A 19,218-nucleotide genomic window follows, 5' to 3' on the forward strand; every position below is an offset into this window, starting at 1 on the left:
AACACCCTTTTCCCTGTAGTAATATTTAATTAACTGACCACCTAAAATTTGTTAGATATCATCTAAACATGTAACGCATGACAGTCTTAAATTTGTCGATGAATCAAACAATAGGCTGTCAATAGAGGGGGCAGTTGTGACTGTACGGACACATGGTAGTATAAGACTGTTATGTGCAAAATGTCCTGTCCATTTGAATGAGAACTGTAACCTAGAAACATGCACACTTTATGTATTATTAATGTTCTTTTATTTGAATGTATAATATTTTGTTCTTTACATTTATTAGAGTTCAGAAAAGGTAAGAACCTTTTAGCGTGTGCTTTTAGTGTGTTAGACGACTGGGGAGAAAGGTGGAAGGTTATGGAGGATAACAGGACAGGAGAGGTGCACATAGGCCTGGGGAGAAGGAGGAAAACAAGAACAGAAAACCTGTTCGTTGCCAGCAAGCAATTCTTCACGTGGAGAATAGTAAATGTCAAGTAAAATGTCCATTAACTGCAGCTAGAGGAGTCTGGAGATCAAAGAGAAATACCGCCTCCAATAATACGAGGTGGTGATGTTGCTACTGGGGACTCTTAAGCTCTGATCCCTCCAGTCGTGATGCAGGCTCCTGTATGGGATGGGGAGTAGGGGTTTCTACTGGAATTTGTTGTCCCTGGGCGGGTTCCCCATTACTCTGCTGGAGAGAGTGAAGGGGTGATGAATCTTGACTGTAGCTGCCTCCAGCCCGCTGTTCTTGCTAGTGCTAGAGCAGGATAGCTGACTGCTTATAAGCTCCATATTGTGTAATCCCTGTAGTATTTAACTGCTGCTGACTTGCTGTGTCTCCTTGGGCTCTTGACCTCTATCCCAGTTTTCACTATGTATAAAATGCATCCAATCCTCTCTTCCTCCAAGGAATGAGACTTTAAGAATATTAGTTAAATGCTTTGAAATCCATGGAAATCATGGATGAAAGCTGTTCTATACATGTATGCATAATGCTCTAGGTAACCCATTGTGTGTTTCATCCTAGCAGTGGCTGACATGTCTCACTGCTGGGATGAGGCATGCCAATACTCTAAAAACACAGCTCAGTAGAAGAATACCAGTTTAAATCAATTATTTATCACCCTCATGTTGTAAAAAGGGGATTTGACAGTGACTTTGCAATGTTGCTGTTTACTAGGCGTGGTGTGCCGCAGGAAACTGTTTCAGCTTGCAACGGGAGCATGACATTGCAATCAAGTTCTTCCAGAGAGCCATTCAAGTTGATCCAAACTATGCGTATGCCTACACTCTCCTGGGGCATGAATTTGTATTAACAGAAGAACTAGACAAAGCATTAGCCTGTTTTAGAAATGCAATCAGAGTCAACCCTAGACATTATAATGCATGGTAAGTTTTCAGTATCTTTTTGTTAATGAAAGCACCAAGGGAAGAAGTGTATTTTATTGTTGACTGCCTTTACAGGCTGCAAGTGTTATAACATGCTGCACTCGGTTATAACAACCTGGATAATCTTTTATTTCTGCCACTTATCACATGAAAGAGTGACTCGATCTGTTACAAGGAGAGATCTGACAACAGATATCACCATCATTGTTGCTGCTTAGTAATTAGTCTTTTTTGTTTTAAGAAAAAATGCATGTACTGCATTGCCTTATGTTCTCATGGCATCACGTACGATGCATTGTCCCACTTCCGTTTGGTTAAACATTTTTGTTCGCTGGCACTGCTCCATTTCTTCAGTGCTGCTCTATGCCAGCCAAGGCGGTGAATGTAAATCTTCTTAGTAGCAGATGGGGGACAGGAAAAAACAAAGTTTTTGGTGAGACTACCCTTACAGAAGGAGGTCGCCCGATCTGCTTACCGTATTCCCATTGATTTCTTGTTCCATGGAAGGAGAAGCAACTTTACTGTTTTCATTGGTTTTTTGTTTGTTTGTTTTTGTTTTTATCTCCTTCCCCTAATTCTTGCCTTTGTCAGGATTATTTGATTTTAAAGCAGAATACGTTCTTAGTGAAGAGCTTTTTTTTTTTTAATCATTTTCCTTCTCTCTCTCTCTCTCTCCTTCTCCTTCTCCTTCTCCTCCTCTCCAGCTGCCTTGTATCCTGCATCATCCAGTTGTCAGTGTTGTTTTCAGTCACTGGAAGTCTGAACATAGCTAGCTCCCAATGTAGGCAGAATTTGTCACAAAAGTTTCATGTGATTCCCGTCTGCAACTTTTTGTAGGAAAAGCGTACTATCTGGGCTAGCATAGAGGATCTTGGGGAAGCCAAGTTAACAGTCAAGGAATTAGCAATTCTTTGGTTGCTTATTTATATGTATTCCGCTCCCGATGTACATGAACCAGAGACTGGAATCTTTTGACTAGAAGTGTCCTTTGGCCCATGCCTGAATCTGTCCCCTAAATGCCCTGGCACGTCTTCTTCCCGAAGACATAAAAGGGTGAAGGAGGCCCAACCCTCCTCTCAATTCCTTCGGACTTCCCATGGCTCAGAGACAGAACTGCAAGCAATGTCCTTTGTTCTTGTACACTTGCATAGTTAACTTTTAGAATAGTTCTAGTATAGTTTTGATAGTGCAGTGTATGTTAAGTTTCTTTATAGGTAATGCTTTTTAGCTTTTTTTCCCCCCTTCCCTATTGTCCAGTACTCAGTTTTCATGTTAGAACAGAAATCCCCAATTTTTAAGCCTTGCACTTTGTGAGATGGCTATCTCCTTTAAGGATGGCCACTCAAAATGTTCATTTTGCTTAAGTGAGCAGCACATCATTTGTTCATTTTCAAAATGAATGAAAGCTAAAGAAGCTTGTGTGGTAAACAAGATCTGTTTGAATCTGAGCAGTCTTCCAAAAGTGCCCCAGTGACCACTGGCTCTACCACCAGTTCACGGGCTTTGATACATGCTGCAACAGTTCTTGCTCTCAGGTCTTCATCAGGGAGGGGTAGGGCTCCTCACCAGTCTTCGAAAAAGCATTAGAATAGGTCACCGTCCAAGGGATCGCCTAAGAAAAAGGCATAGATATTCAGTGCTGAATGAGGTTAAGGGGAAACACAAGGCCTGTGTTTGTCCCTCTGGCACCCCAAAAGACTCCAGTGTGCATGTTGGTACCCGCTACTAAACAGCCCCTCGCAGTTGCCCACACTGTTGCCATGATATCCCCTTCAGGTCTCCTGGCACCAACAGTGGTATTGCTATTGGCTTTATCAGTACCAGTCTCATAGGCACAGTCCTGGCACTGAGGGTATCTAATTTAATGTCAGAGGTACCAACTCACTCTGCTCTGAGCTTCATGGTACCAAGGGATTTGGCAGTGTCCAAATGTCCTGAGTCTCTTGTGCTTTCCTTAGCCATTAGAATTCTTACATTGGTATTGAGCTCTACTAAACTCTCAGCACTGAGTGTGTATATGTATGGCACTGGCAAGAGATGTCCCTAAAGAAATTACAAGGACTCCTGTTTGGTCTACTCCACCTCTAGAGAACAAGTATTTCTTCTCCCCATCAGCCTCAGACCAGAATAGGGAGGATTCTCCTAATTACTCTCCAGTCTACCATACCTCTGACAAGGCATCTAGGGCACATGGACGTTAATGTAGGCACAGGGGTAATAGGGAGGGACATTCTTCTTAGGGATTCCCCAGGCTACTTACACAGTTTTGCCCAGGGTCCTCACTCCTAGCCTTACTGGGCTCTTTGAAGTCCTCAACACATTAGAAAGCCCACCTCCTCTACCCGCTCCAGGGTCAGATCACATTCCCCTGTAGCATCTACAAGAGTTCAACCCTGTCAGCGTCCTCCGGTCCCTCCTGCTCCAGCACTGCAACTGCAGGCCTTTGAGGAGCAACGTTGCTCTGCCAACCTAACTCCAGCTGCCATTTCTTCACTCTCACCTGATACAGCTATAGTTCTAGCTGTGCCATCACCGCTATATGATAAGACCTTTCAGGATATCCTTAGAAGAACAGCTAGCTGAGATTATGATAGGTATCATACACAAAAAAATCTCAGAAATTATTAGACTCCTTATGTACTTTGTTACAGGAGAGATTAACATAACCAGTTAATGAAGATCTGTTGGTCACCTTAGCTGTGCCAGTTCTGACCGCATACCTCCAACACCATAGAAAGTAGATAGGTACCAAGTTCTCTTTTCAGGGTTCAAATATTTTTATAGTTGCCCTACTCCTGAGTCACTTGTCACCCCCACCCAGGAACATATAATACAACAATCAGATGTGTTCCTTATTCCATGGTCTGTTGGACTGATGTATGCTTGCTCACCAATCCCTCTGACTTTGAGGGTGTTGAGAGAGTTCAGACAAGAAGCTGAATCTATGATACTAATGGCATCCGCTTGGCCCAGGCAGTTTCAGTACCAAGATGTGATGAAGCTCTCTCTGTATAGCCTCCATTAACATTGTCTCCAAGACCAGCTTCACTGTACCTCACATCCTGGAGGATGACTAAATAACTAACAAGATTACTCCATGTTGTAAAGATGTCCAGAACATTTTGATTCACAGTAGAAGGGACTTCACAGGTCTCACAAGGCCAAGTGGAAAAGATTCATTATTTGGGTGGAGCATCATTTCCCTTTAGAGTCTGATGTTACCAGGATTAATGATCTCCTCTCGTTAAAGAGATCAGGATTCTCTTAGCTTTAAGAGCACACCTAGTGGCCATATCTGCTCACCCACTCACTGTATTCTTACATGCTGTGGAAAAGAGCCTCCTTAGTGGCAGTTGCTTCTGCTTGCCGGGTAAGTGAATTACAGGCTCTCCTGGCAGACCCACCACGGTCCCACTTAGGCCTCCTAACATCAGGTTCCTCCTTGAGTCACCGAGAGTGGAATTCATGTAGGTAAGCACTCAAAGGGGGTGGGTGGGAGGCTATTTACTTTAAAGTAACTGTGGTTGTGGTCTACATGTGTTCCAGGACCCACCTTCCTTGCCTTCTGCTACAAAGTCTTATTACCTGAATTCTATATTGATGAAGGAACAGAGAGCTGATTGGCCCAGTCCCGCCCTCTGACGCCCTTGGGTATAAGGGCGTAAGGGCACTTCATGTGCAAGCCAGTGGATACTGCTGGCCAAAAGATTCCACTTTCCAGTGCATAGTTATTGCTTCTCTCTTTGCAGCTCTGTATACACTTTAACTTCAGATCAGATTTCCTTGTCTAAAAGTGCTTCAGCTACAGTTATTCATCTTCCAGCTGGGCAGGGTGAACTGGTGCCAAAACCCAATTGTGAATTAGTAGATGCTATAGCTAGTTTGTGAATGACGGGGTTACTCTCTGGGCTAGCGTAGTCACTAGTGCCTGGGACAGTAAAGGTATGGCTGGCATAAACTGTCTCTTGATGTCCATGGAGTTGCTCCCGCTTACACAAACCGTGAATTTGGCCTTTTCTATTTAGCAGAAGATAGTCTTAATTCTGCAGTAGAATTACATGACTTGGATGCCAAAATTTGAAACAATATGTTGGGTGCTGCTATGGTTACAACGTAAGTTTACCCAAACTGCTTTTGTGGAAAGGTTTATGGCTATATCTGAATCACAAGAACTTCATTGTTTGTTTCCATTGATCTAATCTGTCAAATGTGCCAAAGATCATTTTCTTCTACCAGTACACACTTAATAATAAAGGTTAGTTTGTGATGAATCAAACCTTATCTGACAAACTTGTTTTGTCCTTGCAGGTATGGGTTGGGAATGATTTATTACAAACAGGAGAAATTCAGCCTAGCAGAAATGCATTTCCAGAAAGCACTCGATATCAATCCTCAGAGCTCAGTCTTACTCTGTCACATCGGAGTAGTAAGTAGATTGCGCTTACCGGTAATTCTATCCTTGTTGTGTTTTTAACCTGCTTTTTATTGTGTGTGCTCACAATAGAAAAAGCATATTATGGACCAAACTTTAAGCAAAGGCCCTGCCCTTCTTCCACTTGTGTGCAAAATTGCATTCACACACACATTTCTGGTTTTTGCAGCTACAGACACCCGTATTTGTCCTGGAACAATGCTATCATCTGTGCCTCCATAAGTGTTTTAAAATTTACACCCTCAAAACTGGACAGTTGTGCTCATGTAGGTGATAGCATTTGTGTTCACACTTGAGCAATTTTTGCTCTTTCACATTGTGGGCACATGCACAAGTAGAGTAGGGATCTGAAAATCAGTCCTCATATGCAGAGCCGGCTCCAGGGTTTTTGCCGCCCCAAGCGGAAGAAGAAGAAGAAAAAAAAAAAGCCACGATCGGCGGCAGCTCCACCGCGCCGCTTTCTTCTTCGGCGGTAATTCGGTAGCAGGTCCTTCCCTCCGAGAGGGACCAAGAGACCCACCGCCAAAGAGCCCGACCTGCCACCCCTTCCCCTTGGCCGTCCCAAGCATCTGCTTGCTGAGCTGGTGTCTGGAGCCGGCCCTGCTCATATGAGAAAGTTTTAAGGAATTGAGTATTCACAGAGAAAAAACGTAACTGGTAACTAGCCCATTGGTCCTCAACTGCTAGTACAAACCCTGGAACTGGCACTTGGGGCTCCCCCACTCTACCTTTTAATGAAGTTCTGTTTGGGGCCTCCTTGCTCTTCCCCATCTCCTAATCATCTATATATGTGATGACCCTTAATTCTAAGAGTAGGGATTTCTAAGCAACTTGTGTCAATTACTAGCACAATTAAATAGGGAGCAGTCGGCACAGCTGATATGGCCAAGATCTTACTGTGATTAAACTGGCATAGATGCCTGAAAAGACTGAGCCATTGTTTTAGGTCTGTCCCTCTGCCGTGAAGGATTCATACAACTAGAGCAAATGCTCTGTTCTCATCTAGAAAGCTGTTTTTTATACATTAATGATTGTTTGAGTGATGTGGGGCAGACCAGTATCATGGCGGTTGGTTATGTGGTCATCTGCTGACACTTTTCTCACTTGCAGTATGGGAACAAAGTATATAAAAGCCCTTGGTTAAGCTTTTCCTGCCCCTGATTCTGCTATGTTATGGGTTTTCATTGCCTTTATGTTCTAGGGCCGGGGTATTGAACTAGTTCGGTGGTAAGGGCCAAATTACCATTCTGCTAGAGTCTGTGGGCTGGGAGTAAAAAGCTTACTAGCGAGAGGTAAATTGTGCAGTCTTATCTGACTCCAGAATGAGCCTCTCTATTTGAATATTGCATTTTAAAGGCACTGGATTTTGTCAAATGTATTTTTTTTAGTAGTCTGGTCGGATCCTGCCTTCCCCTCGTTTCTTTGAAAAAGGAAGTCTATTAACATTATCTCTGTTCTGTTGTAGGTCCAGCATGCACTGAAAAAATCTGAAAAGGCTTTGGATACTCTAAACAAAGCCATTAACATTGATCCGAAGAACCCACTGTGCAAATTCCATAGAGCCTCTGTATTATTTGCTAATGAAAAATATAAGGTAAGACATGGATGCTAGAAACTGAAGTCTCTCTAAATTCCTTAGGGTCTGCAGCTGTCTGAATGATGATGAATTAAAAGTTAATCAAATCTTGGTTCTTATTATTTCATAATGGAAGCTATGCTTGGCTCCAAGAATATATCTCACTCTGATCACACTGGCTATGACTGTTTGAAAGACCTGCCTCTGTTCCCAGTGTAATACTGCAGCAGTTGTAGTCATCCTGGCATTAATGCGAATAGCTCCTTTTATTTGAAAGGAAGCCTTCTGGTATCAGGAGGGCTACTTGACTCCAGTTAACCAAGTCCGTATTTGGTAACCACTTCAGCACCATATTAGGAGGTCTGTCCTTTATAACAGGTGTTTCTTGAGGGATAATCTTTGTGGGGTGTGTTAAAATCCTGCTGCTTTCAATTTAGGGGTGGAGGTTGTTTTTGAAGGTGATCTCTGAAAAAAATAGGAGTAGTTGTGGCACCTTAGAGACTAACAAATTTATTTGAGCATAAGCTTTCGTGGGCTACAGTCCACTTCGGATGCATAGAATGGAACATATAGTGCGGAGATATCTATAGATAGATAGATAGATAGATATACACACATACAGAGAACATGAAAAGGTGGGAGTTGCCCTACCCCACTCTAAGAGGCTAATTAATTAGGATGAGCTATTATCATCCCACCTTTTCATGTTCTCTGTATGTGTATATATATATCCTCACTATATGTTCCATTCTATGCATCCGAAGAAGTGGGCTGTAGCCCACAAAAGCTTATGCTCAAATAAATTTGTTAGTCTCTAAGGTGCCACAAGTACTCCTGTTCTTTTTGCGGATACAGACTAACACAGCTGCTACTCTGAAATCTGACTAATTTAGTTTTCCACACGTGGTCTTAAAACACCTATAGACTGATAGGCACAATAACTCTAAATGCAAAATTACAGTTGAATGCCCTCACAAGACCAAACTCTAGAACTGCTTGCAAAGTTCTTCTGGAGACTATTACCTCTCCTCTCTGCCCCAAGCATGAGTCCAAGCATCCAGACACTAATGTTTCCCAAGCTCTTAACCAACAGTGAAGAGAATTACTACCCGAGTACCTGCTTATTTATCTTCTTGACTTGAACTGGAGAGATGGTGTTAAATATCTTTTGTTCCAGGGACCTAGCCAGAAGCACTCGTAGCAGTAGACTAGGCAGTACAAAAATAAAAATAATTCACCATGTAACTCATGCTCATGTAAAGAACTGTTGGAGGATCAAAAAGTAGCAGTGGTAGCATCAGGCCTGGTGATGTGAGCAGAGAATCTGGGACATCCTTTTATCCGGCAAAGGGATTAAGGTTGAGCTAGTACCATCTCTACTGGGGGGAGCAGGTAGTGCAGTAGATATTTTTGTAATGGTTGGCTTAAAAATTGTCTGCCTCTTGAGGCCCGAGATGTGTAAAATCTGTTGATGATTTGAACTTGCAAATGATATGGAGAGAACCTTATTTACAACCTTTTCTGAAATGTTGTGGTATTGATGAGTTTATACAAAGGGAGTTGCTCAGAAAAAGTGCATTAAAATTGTCCCACAAGCAACCAAAGTAGTAGGCAAACTTCTATTTCAAAGGTCTTATTATCCAGCTAATGAGAGCAAGCTGGACAGTCTGGGCCTGGTTTTCTACTGTCTTGCACTGTTCTATAGGTACTTACTATACCTGTGAGAATGAGTGTGGTGCTCTCCGTCCCATGCCGCTACTTAAGCCACGTCTACACTAGTGAGCTCACAGCTGTACCGATGCAGCTGTGTCGCTGTAAGATCGTTCATGTCGTCACTCTATGCCGACAGGAGAGAGCTCTCCCATCGACATCATAAAACCACCTCCATGAGTGGCCATAGCTATGTCGGCAGGAGAAGCTCTCCCTCTCACATAGCGCTGTCCACACCAGCGCTTCTGTCTGTGTACCTTAGGTTGCTCACGGGGTGTGGGTGTGTGTGTGGGGGGGGGTGTTTCACATCCCTGAGTGACATAAATTATACTGACAAAAATGATAGTGTAGACATGGCCTAAGTCTAGCTGGTGGGTCCTTATGTCCCCTTCCTGTCTTGCTTAGCTGAGCAAACAGGACCACAGTCTGGCTCATTGAGACCTTATTGTAATATACACAAGAAGAAATTACACTGATCGTGAGAACCTCCATTTTGAAGTTCCTAAATGTAGGACAATTTAAAACACTTTAAAGTTAAGGATTTTAACACACAGTCCTGGTGTAAATTCTTAAAAATAAGATGAAGGGGAGAAATGCAACCAAAATTGGAGGAAGGTGTCCAATGGGAATAAAATAGCAAATGTAATCTGATGCAGAAAAGATACAGAAGGTATTCCAAAAACACTTCTTTCCTAAGGAAGTACATATACAATTGCTGACAGTGTCCAGCCTTCTTCAGCCTTAGATTTTACAAGAAGGAAATTTAACTGCACAAGCAGCAATGTGCATTTAAATAATCTCTGGATTTAAAAAGATCAAACCCTTAACTTTTTTTTTTAATGTAACCAAAATGCCATGAAATTTAGCACATTGCACTGTCTGAGCTCACCAACTGCACTCTCGTGCGGTAGCAGTCCGACAGTAGCGTCTGTTAGCCCATATTCTTCAATAGAGCAGAGACTCTCCGCACTCATCCCACCAGAGACCAGATCAGTGATCTGCTGTTCAGGTGTCAGAGACTTTGCACTTCTTTGAATTGCCTGATTTTTATTTATGTACTATCTTTTATCCTTGCTGTCACTTTACCATTACAAGTTATTTGCCCGTTGTACAGCAGTTTTTAAAAGATTATGATATAAATCCCTTGATTTAAAAAAAAAAAAATGATTGATTTAAATCAGACTGAGTGTAAAAGTTAGTTATGCCTTGCACCGTTAAAATGTATAAGGAACTAAATTATAAATTCTACTTGATTTTAAATTCTACTGATAGGGTGTCTTAGTTTTTTTGCTTACATTTGAATTTTAATAAACAAAGTATTGAGGGTTAAGGCATAATCCTGCAAACACTTAACTCGATACATGACTGTAAGCACATGAGTAGTCCCTTTGAAGTTAAGAGTATTCATCTGAGTAAAGTTAAACATGTGCATAAGTGTTTGCAGGATCAGAAGCTAAAATTGTATCTTTATTTAAGCTTTTTTCTTGGTAACACAAAATCTTTGTCGCTTCAAAACAAAGCTGCTTCAGTGTTAACAGTGCAAAGTTATTTAACTTTGAATATATTAACAACATTATTGTGAACTCTCTTTTATATAAGTAGTTCATAATTTTAAAAACAAGAGCCTAAAAGCCAATAGTTAGACATCTAAGGGGGGAATTTCCAAAAGCCCCCTAAGTGGTTAGGAGCACAAGTCTCATTGACTTCAAACTATAAAACGTAATGGCAGAGTGTAGCCTAGTGAAAGCATTTATCTTTCTTGATTTGTGGAAGCTCAGTATATTGGAGGGGGAGTTGGTTGCAAATATAATCTGGGCTATTTGCCTGTTAATTTGGTGTTTGCATTTGTGTTCTCATGGTAAGGATCTCAATGAAGCCCTGGAGTTATTTTTTTCAGCACAGATGAACATTTTAAGTGTGAAACTAATTAGTTTAGTTTAAAAATGGAAAATCTGAAATTCTTCTACCAAGTAGGAAACTAACTAAAGATACCCAAAACAATCACTCCAGTGATTTAAAACCATATCAAATTGGAAGAAAAAAATCATTATTTACATTTGATTGTGCAATGGTTGTTCAGAGGAAAGTAGCATCTGAGGTTTCTATATGGTTAACAAGATGGATTCCAAAAAAAAACATGAATTAACTGTTTGTTTTTTAATTAACTAGTTTATTATGATGTAATAAAAGTGGAGTGATGCAGATACTGGCTCAAACTTTCTGGGAAAACCATTTAACTTTTTTTCCCCCCTCTTTTAGTCTGCTTTACAAGAACTTGAAGAACTGAAACAGATTGTTCCCAAAGAGTCTCTTGTTTACTTCTTAATAGGAAAGGTAAAAACTGAACATAGTTCTATGAAATATAGCTGTGATCATAAGTACCTGTGATTTCCTTTGTTGCTGAGAAACAAGCCGAAGTGCTAGTTTTCTCACTATCATGAAGCTGCTTCCATTTTGGACAGGGTGCTGAAAATTCCCACAGTGCCATGTATGCCTCACCACATATAAACTGGCAACTGCATTTGAGATTAGTTCTTGATCAAAATGGGTTGTTTGAGCTTGTCCTAGTAGAGCTCTATTTCTGAAAGAATTACTTCTGTTGTTGGAGCCTGAAGCCTGATTTCACCAGGCCACCAGCATCCTTTATCCTCACCATAACTGCACCACTGTCGTTTAACCTTGAAGGACAGTGTATTCTAAGGGCTATGGAACAGATTGATACAAAAATACCTGTATGAAAACAGGTGCATGATTTTCTGTGCATACCTACTGCACCTTCCCTTGAAAATGTGACTCTAAAAGTACAGAGACTTTGGCCAATACAATAATGGTGCAGAAATAGTGTGCTGGATAGAATCCTACCTCATCTGGGGATAGAGCCCTATCTCAACTCATGTCGTCATCTTAGAAATACATTTATAGAAACCTATTGTAATCACATTCTAGTCTGTTCTATCAGAAATGCTGAACAAGGAACGCCTGCAAAATAGTATAGGGTGTAAAACACCTACACGGGGCAGGCAGGACTTCTGTTTCATCTAAAGATCCCTACACAACAACTACACGGAACTAGGTTATTTTGGAAGAATGAAGAGTTGAATCCGCCTTATTGAGATTTGAACCTCTGGATATTGGGAGTCTAGGGGTTTTCAAATCTAGTGCTTAACCCACTAAGCCGCACAGTAACACCACTAACAAAGTCCACCTCCTGCAACTTCCCACCCTATTCATTTATGTTGCTCATTTTGGACCTGCTGTAGTGTTCCCTAATTGGGCCTTGGATGTTTGAGAGAAGTCAATTTCCATCTCCTTTTTAGTACATTTTATTTCTAATTAAATGAAAACTCATGTCTTCACATTTCAGTGTATTAATATTCAGAATGTTGAACTGAGCGAAATGGATGCAGTTTTCTTTTACATTCGCTGTTAGTTTTGTCTTGCAGAGATTTCCATTTCCTGTGGTTCAGAGCTATATCGTGCCCTCTGTGCCTTATGTTCGAACTCCAGATAGACTAAAGCATAAAACCTTCCTTCTGAAAGGTTTAATGATGGCAATAGCATAAAGGGATTGCTGCCTAAAGGGCTTGGGGTGGGGGGGATTCACTTTTGTGTTCCTAAGACAAACCTATTTGAAATGAAAAGAAAAAGATGCTTGTGAAAGATGACTGGCTAATAGCTCTGGTAGTAGAAGTCCTCTCTTGATGAAGAATATACAGCATGGGCAGTAGCAATGCCACCCACCAATGTGCCTCAGCCCTGTTCTGCAGAGCCTTAAGAGGATCACCTGCGACTACTTCTGGCGTGAAAACTAGGAAGTGGACTGAGACACATTCATTTCACATAGAGCACCAAGTAGCCATTAAATGATGGTGTCTTTTGGTCATTGCCAATCTGGAATGGGGTCTATCCAGTCACCAAGAGGCGTGACAGGCTCTGTATCAGAGTTCTTTGAGACATTCAGTTCCTTCCTGGACAGCTTACGATGCATGCTAATGTCCCATTCATCCAGCAGTCTTTCGCATGACAGTAGGAATTATGAATACCACTTAAAAATAACTATTGGCTACAAGCCAGTGTTGGATAAAATGATATCAAGTAGCAACTTAATGGAAAATGTAGTGTTAATGTTTTTATTTTTAGGTTTATAAAAAATTGGGTCAAACTCATCTGGCCCTTATGAATTTCTCGTGGGCAATGGATTTAGATCCTAAAGGAGCCAACAACCAGATCAAAGAGGCCATTGATAAACGTTACCTTCCAGATGATGAGGAACCGATAACTCAAGAAGAGCAGATCAGCGAATGTTATCCATATGAATCAGGTTTGTATTTCCAGATCAAAATCCAAATTAACTGGTTTTCTAGTAGAAAGATTTTATGTTCCTCAGTAAAGCAGAAGCCCGGGCTATAACTGCTTACCTATTTGCACAGCAAGAGGCGACTCCAACAATTCTCTTACTGGGTCTAGCTGGGTCTACTTGTAATAAGCACTTAGTGAAAGATTGTTAGATTTCTTGAGAGATTAGGTATTTAATATTAATATAAGGACTAAACTTTGCAGGACCAGGACCTAATAAACTGTTATAAGATATGACTTATATAAATGCTGTTAATACTTTTTACAAGATAATTATACAGCCTGCAACCTGAACCTTCTAGTAAAGGGGCATCTAATCCTTCAGGTATCTGAAGGGTGTAACGAGCAAGGAAATAATGGACTTCTTCAAGGGCTCAGAGCAGCATAAGGGTAATGAGATAACTTAAGCAAAGGAAAACTTGGGTTCAATGTCAAGAGAAAATACCCCTAATAGTGAGATTTGTTAGACCTTGGAATTCTCTCTCGAGGAAAGTTGTAGAAGCCCTGTCGTTTGAAACTAAGCAAAATAAAGCACTAAAAAAATACACCAGAGGGAATGGCCTAAATTTTTTTTTCATCTAACTTTTTATCCAGAAGTATGGATGGTCATAAATATTGATGAGCTTGACATGAACTAGAAAATGGATGGATAGACTGCTGCAAAAGAACCGTTTTGTTTTCTTCATTAGGCAAAAATGATACTATAGAACTTCAAATCGTTATAGTCCATTGTAAAATTGTGTTGAAAACTTTATCAGATGTATTGCTGGTGTGTATCCCATTGATTTCAGTAACCCCTTCCAGTAAAACCATAGCATCTTGTTTTTTAACATGCTTTTTATTTCCTGAAATGGTAAATGTTTTTGTTTGTTCTTCTGTCTAAACTCATCTAAACGTTCTAGTATATAGTTCATCTACACCCAGCAGATGGAGACAGAGCACTTACACTTTTGAGAGGTGACTGCAGCTTCTGGAAATAAGCACCACAGAAATTTTGTACTAGGATCCTTTTTAAATTTTTTATTTATTTATTTATTTATTAATAGAAGCTTGAATTCACCAGACATTACTTAAAGCCTTCCAAATGTAAACCAGTGCAATCCCCCTGACTCTGCAGACAGACTGAAAAAGATACCTCAAAGGTCTAAACTGCCAAGTGACCATTTTAGCATTTGGTGAGCCTATTGTAGAGGCAGCATAGACTTTTTAAAACATGTTGGCTAACACATTCTAACACACCTTTAAGTCTCCGTCAAGGCAAGGTTCTGAAAGTAAGCTTTCAGAAAGGGACCGTGTCTTACTTCTGGGAAGTGCCCAGCCTTCTTCTGGGCATTATGAAGGACTACTATTTTCCTTGGCATCAAAACACTTGGAAATTCAGATAAATACTTTCATAGTCTAAACTGTGCTACCTAAAATGTACCTTTAAGCACTACAGATAGGCACAATCAACCTGCTTAGAAAGTGACCATCTCCTTGAGCTATTTATCTTGCTTTACTGCAAATTTTAACAAGGACAGAACTTGTTGAGAACTGCTTCTTACCAGACGAACATTCATTTTGCTTTGCTGATCACCGTGAATATTTGGGGGGGGGGAGTGGGGAGGAGGGGTTAGATGCATTTCCTTACCATGCTCTGGACGGTGCCAGTGTACAAACTGAATGAGGGCAGAGTAGGTACAGTATCTGCAAATAAACTGATTTTTACATTTAAAGTCTGTATAAGCTGGCATTTCTGAGTCTTTTACTAGCGTCCGTTCTTTTGCTGTAAACTTCACTCTGTCACTTGCAGCATGGGGGCTCAGAGTATGGCAGTAAAACCTGTTTCTATCCTGTTTTAATTTCACTATCTCTGAACACTTTACCATTGTAAATACTAAGTAGTCCTTAAACATTACAAGCTATCAATCTTTTGGGGGCAGGGCAGGTAGGTATATCAGTCTGGCCGTCCCCGTTCACTTTATAATGGGATCAGATCTTACTCAGTCTCTCTCCCAGCTCATTGACAGGAGGTGGTTAAGAAGACTTTAAAATAACGGGGGTGCTTGTTTTTGCAAGATGCACATCATGTTGATTCCCTTCTCAGCTCTTTTATTTAGATCTCGTTAGGCTGGCGTGGGTCACTGGAGGGGAGAGTGAAAAGAACTGGTTTTGAAGAGGAGAGAGGCCGTGTGGCATACGGGATTAGAAAAGACAATCCAGGGATGGGGGGCAGTGTGGGAAAAAGTTACTGGGGAGGAGGGAGTGTGGAACCCTCTATATTTATAAGCTATGATAGAGCCTTGTTGCCACTGTTTTCTAATATGGTGGACTTGCTTATGTAAAATGTGCATGTCTTATACCAAAGAGCCTAATCCCTTGTTTGTGTTTTAAAGTTGGCACAGATGAATCCCAAGAGAGCAGCATGACGGATGCAGATGACACGCAACTCCATGCAGTTGAAAGTGATGAATTTTAACCTCCGAAAGCCAGTATCTGAGCTTGGATGTGTGATTGGTACTGTTGTGTTCTCCCCTTCCTTCACGTACTGGGTCTTCACATCACTGAGCCAGCATTGTCATTATTCTCCACTGACACCATGAGTGCACCACTCATCCGGTTTTAAACATACACCGAATTAATGGCAGTGCGATGTTTAGCTGCTACTGAGACTGACTAGTTGGCTCTTGTACCTTTATGAAATGACTCTGAGGAGGAAAAAAACATATTTTTTCCAACTCCTCCTTTGTTGGAAAGCTATCATGGAAGAAAGACTTGTGGTTTGCTCTAAGTGAGCCGATAGATGTGGGAATAGAACAAGAAACTGCTTCCTTAGTACTTTCTCCAGAAACATGTCTTAGTTTGATTCTTTCTTGGTAAGCAGAGTGCTGAACTTCCATTTCCAAGTTCTTCAAAGACAGCGTTAAGTGTAGGATGGGACAGGTTACAAACTTTTGCATATTATAGTGTAACTTAAATGCCAGGGAATGTAAATGACCTTAAAGCCACAGTGTCTCCAGTGAACAAAATACAGTGCACATGCTCGGGATTCAGAGTGTGTGTCAAAATATAGAACATATCCGGTGTCCCTACTTAGGGTAAACTTGTTCTTAGCCAGAGGAGCACGTTGCACCATAGCAGCTATTACAGAACGCTTTAATATTCTAGCCAAGAGTTAATTGATTCATCTAATTTCCAAAATGTCAATTGTTGTCTACTTAGTACTTCAGCGAACCAAGTCATTAATGTGTTGCCTCTTCTTCAGGTGCCCCTTGGATTCGGTTCTGATGCTCAGAGAATAAAAAGTTTATTGTAAGAGCAAAATAAAGAGAGATGTAGATAAAATTGTAATGTTGAAAGGATAAAAGTAATATAAGCCACAGTGACAACTTGTTTCTAAGTAGATAAAGAAGCCAGGAAGACAGTGTGAGCCTTAACACAATCAGAACCTTACAGTAAGATGTATCAAATATTTGTCTAAGACAGTATCCTTTTAAAACTTATTTTGTAAAGTGTTGTCTGAGCAGGATGCAAAAATGTGCAATTATCTTTTTTTATCCATTCTTTAAGATACTTGGAGAAAATTCTCACTCTATCTCTGTAGGAATTGAGTGCCCTGGAGGCTGTTTCTGTGAGAAGAAAGCGAGGCTATATTAAAGAATCCAAAATTCTCTTTCTCTGTAGCGCTCTGCAACAAAGATTGGTGCCCTTAATGCAGTGACCGTAAAGAAAGTGTATGATATCATAACCGTTTTTTAAAGAGCAAATTATGCACAATAAATTGGGAATGATTCAAATTTCACAGCAACATATTTGTTGTGATCAGTCTTAAAATTTGTTCTGTTCCTTTCCTTTTAATGAATATTGTTTTTAGAAGACCTTTAGTTACCATTAGTAGAACTTTAATTTTTTTTTTTAAATATATATATATATTTTTTTTTAGTGTCCTTGTCCTAGATTAGGTACAAACATGTCCTATCACGCCTACTGTTTGGTTGTGAGAAGCATTTTTTACCGTAAGGAGAAAAAAATTCAAAACACCTGCACAAAAAATCTCATTCTCCATTATTCTGAAGTGGGTAGACAAGCAGTGAAAATACGCTGAATTCCAGTCCTAGTGAAAATCTCTAAAACATGGGAGGTGATATTGGATGAAGCTTTGTGCTTTTGTCAATACTGTAAATCTGTTTATTGCTGAAAATGGACTCAATCTCATTCTAAATCATGCAAGTGTTTCAGCTGAGTGAAGAGTGCACTAGATGCAAGATTTCTTTGGTGCTAGAGAAGTATTGCAGTTAGGCTCTTGCATGATAAACCAGCCCTTAAAAGAAAAACACCAGGGTTGAAATTCCCCAAAGGAATTGTACTATAGTAAAGTATCCTCACCTGCTGTTCACATGTAGTATTTATGAAGTTACCTATATCTGCATGGTTTTTTCTTTTCCCTCCCAGTCTTAAAGCAGCTATAGCACTCCAAGATTCGCACCTCCGTAATAGGGTTTCCACAAGAGTGAGTTACAAAAAAATAACACATTGTACAATCTGGAGTTAGTCTGTGTGAATATTAGCTACACAGTATAATTGGCTACCTTTTGGTAGTTGAAGTTTACATTCTCTAAACAAAAAGCAGGAGTCTCTCTCTCTCCCCATGCCCCATCTACTTGAGAGCTGGAAAATTATGGTTCTTGCTGACAAGGTTTTAGGCCCCAAATTTGACTTTGTTTTATTCCTTGTCTGTTTTCAAAGCGCATGTGCTAATTTGGGGATTTTCCTGAAACAAATGCTGCTTGTTTATCTGGGGGCCAGAGATGGAAACTAGCAAATCCCCCATATGGGGAAAAAATACCTTGAATTTCCTTTATAGCCGTTTAATTTTTAAAACAATTTTGTTCTTTAAAAGTTGTAAACTGTTATATTGGAATTCATTTTTAAATACCCGGCAAAGGGCTCTTATCTCAGATAAGATTTTTAAAAGGATGCAAATTCTAAACTGAACATTTGTGCTCAAAATATTAAATTGTCCCCTGCTTTAGATGTACGTCATCACCTACATTTTATTTTTCTCAAGAATTGCAAGTTACGTTTAAACCATGCTGCTATTTTACCTTCTTAAAAAAAAAAAAAACACATGAAAACCATTATTTTAATCAATCTACTTATCTGCTCTTTGAGGGGCGAGGGAGGCAAAATGTGAAGGCGCTCTGACACCCAAACTAGAGCAAATGTGTTCACTGAAGAATTCGGGGACTGTCATTTATTAATACAAAAACATGAAAAAATGCAAAGCGTGGGTGTGGTGTGTACTATTTGCATTGAAACAATGTAATTTTTGTCTTTTTTCCTTTTTTTTGCTTTTCCTGACTTATTTCATAAATTGTACAGTCTTAGAAAAAAGTCTTTTCTGTTAATATATTTGCAATTCATTAAAGGATGTGGAAATCCAAATAAACTACTTTTAAAAACAGTTTTATGATCAGATGCTTGATGTATGGATCCCTCCATCTCCTCCCCCCCTCCCCGAGAAGCAGATGAGTTGCTCACTGAGGGCCCAGTCCTACAAGCACACTCTCCTTATTGACTTCAGTGGGATTTCTCACATGTGAAGTGTTTTCAGGGTTGGGGCTTAACTGTGGCTGCTTTTGTGTGCTGCTGGTTGACCTACTAGGCTGGAATAACGGAAACTGAGTTGTTTTTCTTCTTGATGGATTTGGCACTCTGACAGCCTTTTTAAGCACAAAACCAGTACAAGCGGCATTGTGAGTTCTGCACAAATGCATATGCACGC

At 40.4% G+C, this 19,218-nt stretch overlaps 1 protein-coding gene across 6 annotated transcripts in view; it reads left to right on the plus strand.

Annotated features, from left to right (window-relative positions):
• Positions 1-18,897, plus strand: part of CDC27 (cell division cycle 27) — a 54,016-nt gene extending 35,119 nt beyond the window's left edge. For 4 of the 6 annotated variants that reach the window (XM_034755762.1, XM_034755763.1, XM_034755764.1 and 1 more), the window contains exons 14-19: positions 1,172-1,380; positions 5,689-5,806; positions 7,278-7,406; positions 11,358-11,432; positions 13,239-13,419; positions 15,830-18,897. In XM_034755762.1, coding sequence (XP_034611653.1) covers positions 1,172-1,380; positions 5,689-5,806; positions 7,278-7,406; positions 11,358-11,432; positions 13,239-13,419; positions 15,830-15,912 — 795 coding nt within the window. In that variant the 3' untranslated portion in view covers positions 15,913-18,897. Of the gene's footprint in view, positions 1-1,171; positions 1,381-5,688; positions 5,807-7,277; positions 7,407-11,357; positions 11,433-13,238; positions 13,420-15,829 lie in introns of those variants that run through there. The other 2 variants (XM_034755766.1, XM_034755767.1) reach the window with 1 other exon arrangement.
• Positions 18,898-19,218: the final 321 nt, after the last annotated feature.

This window comes from Trachemys scripta, chromosome 23, assembly GCF_013100865.1.
Source record: "Trachemys scripta elegans isolate TJP31775 chromosome 23, CAS_Tse_1.0, whole genome shotgun sequence".
NCBI classification, from domain to species: Eukaryota; Metazoa; Chordata; order Testudines; family Emydidae; genus Trachemys; species Trachemys scripta.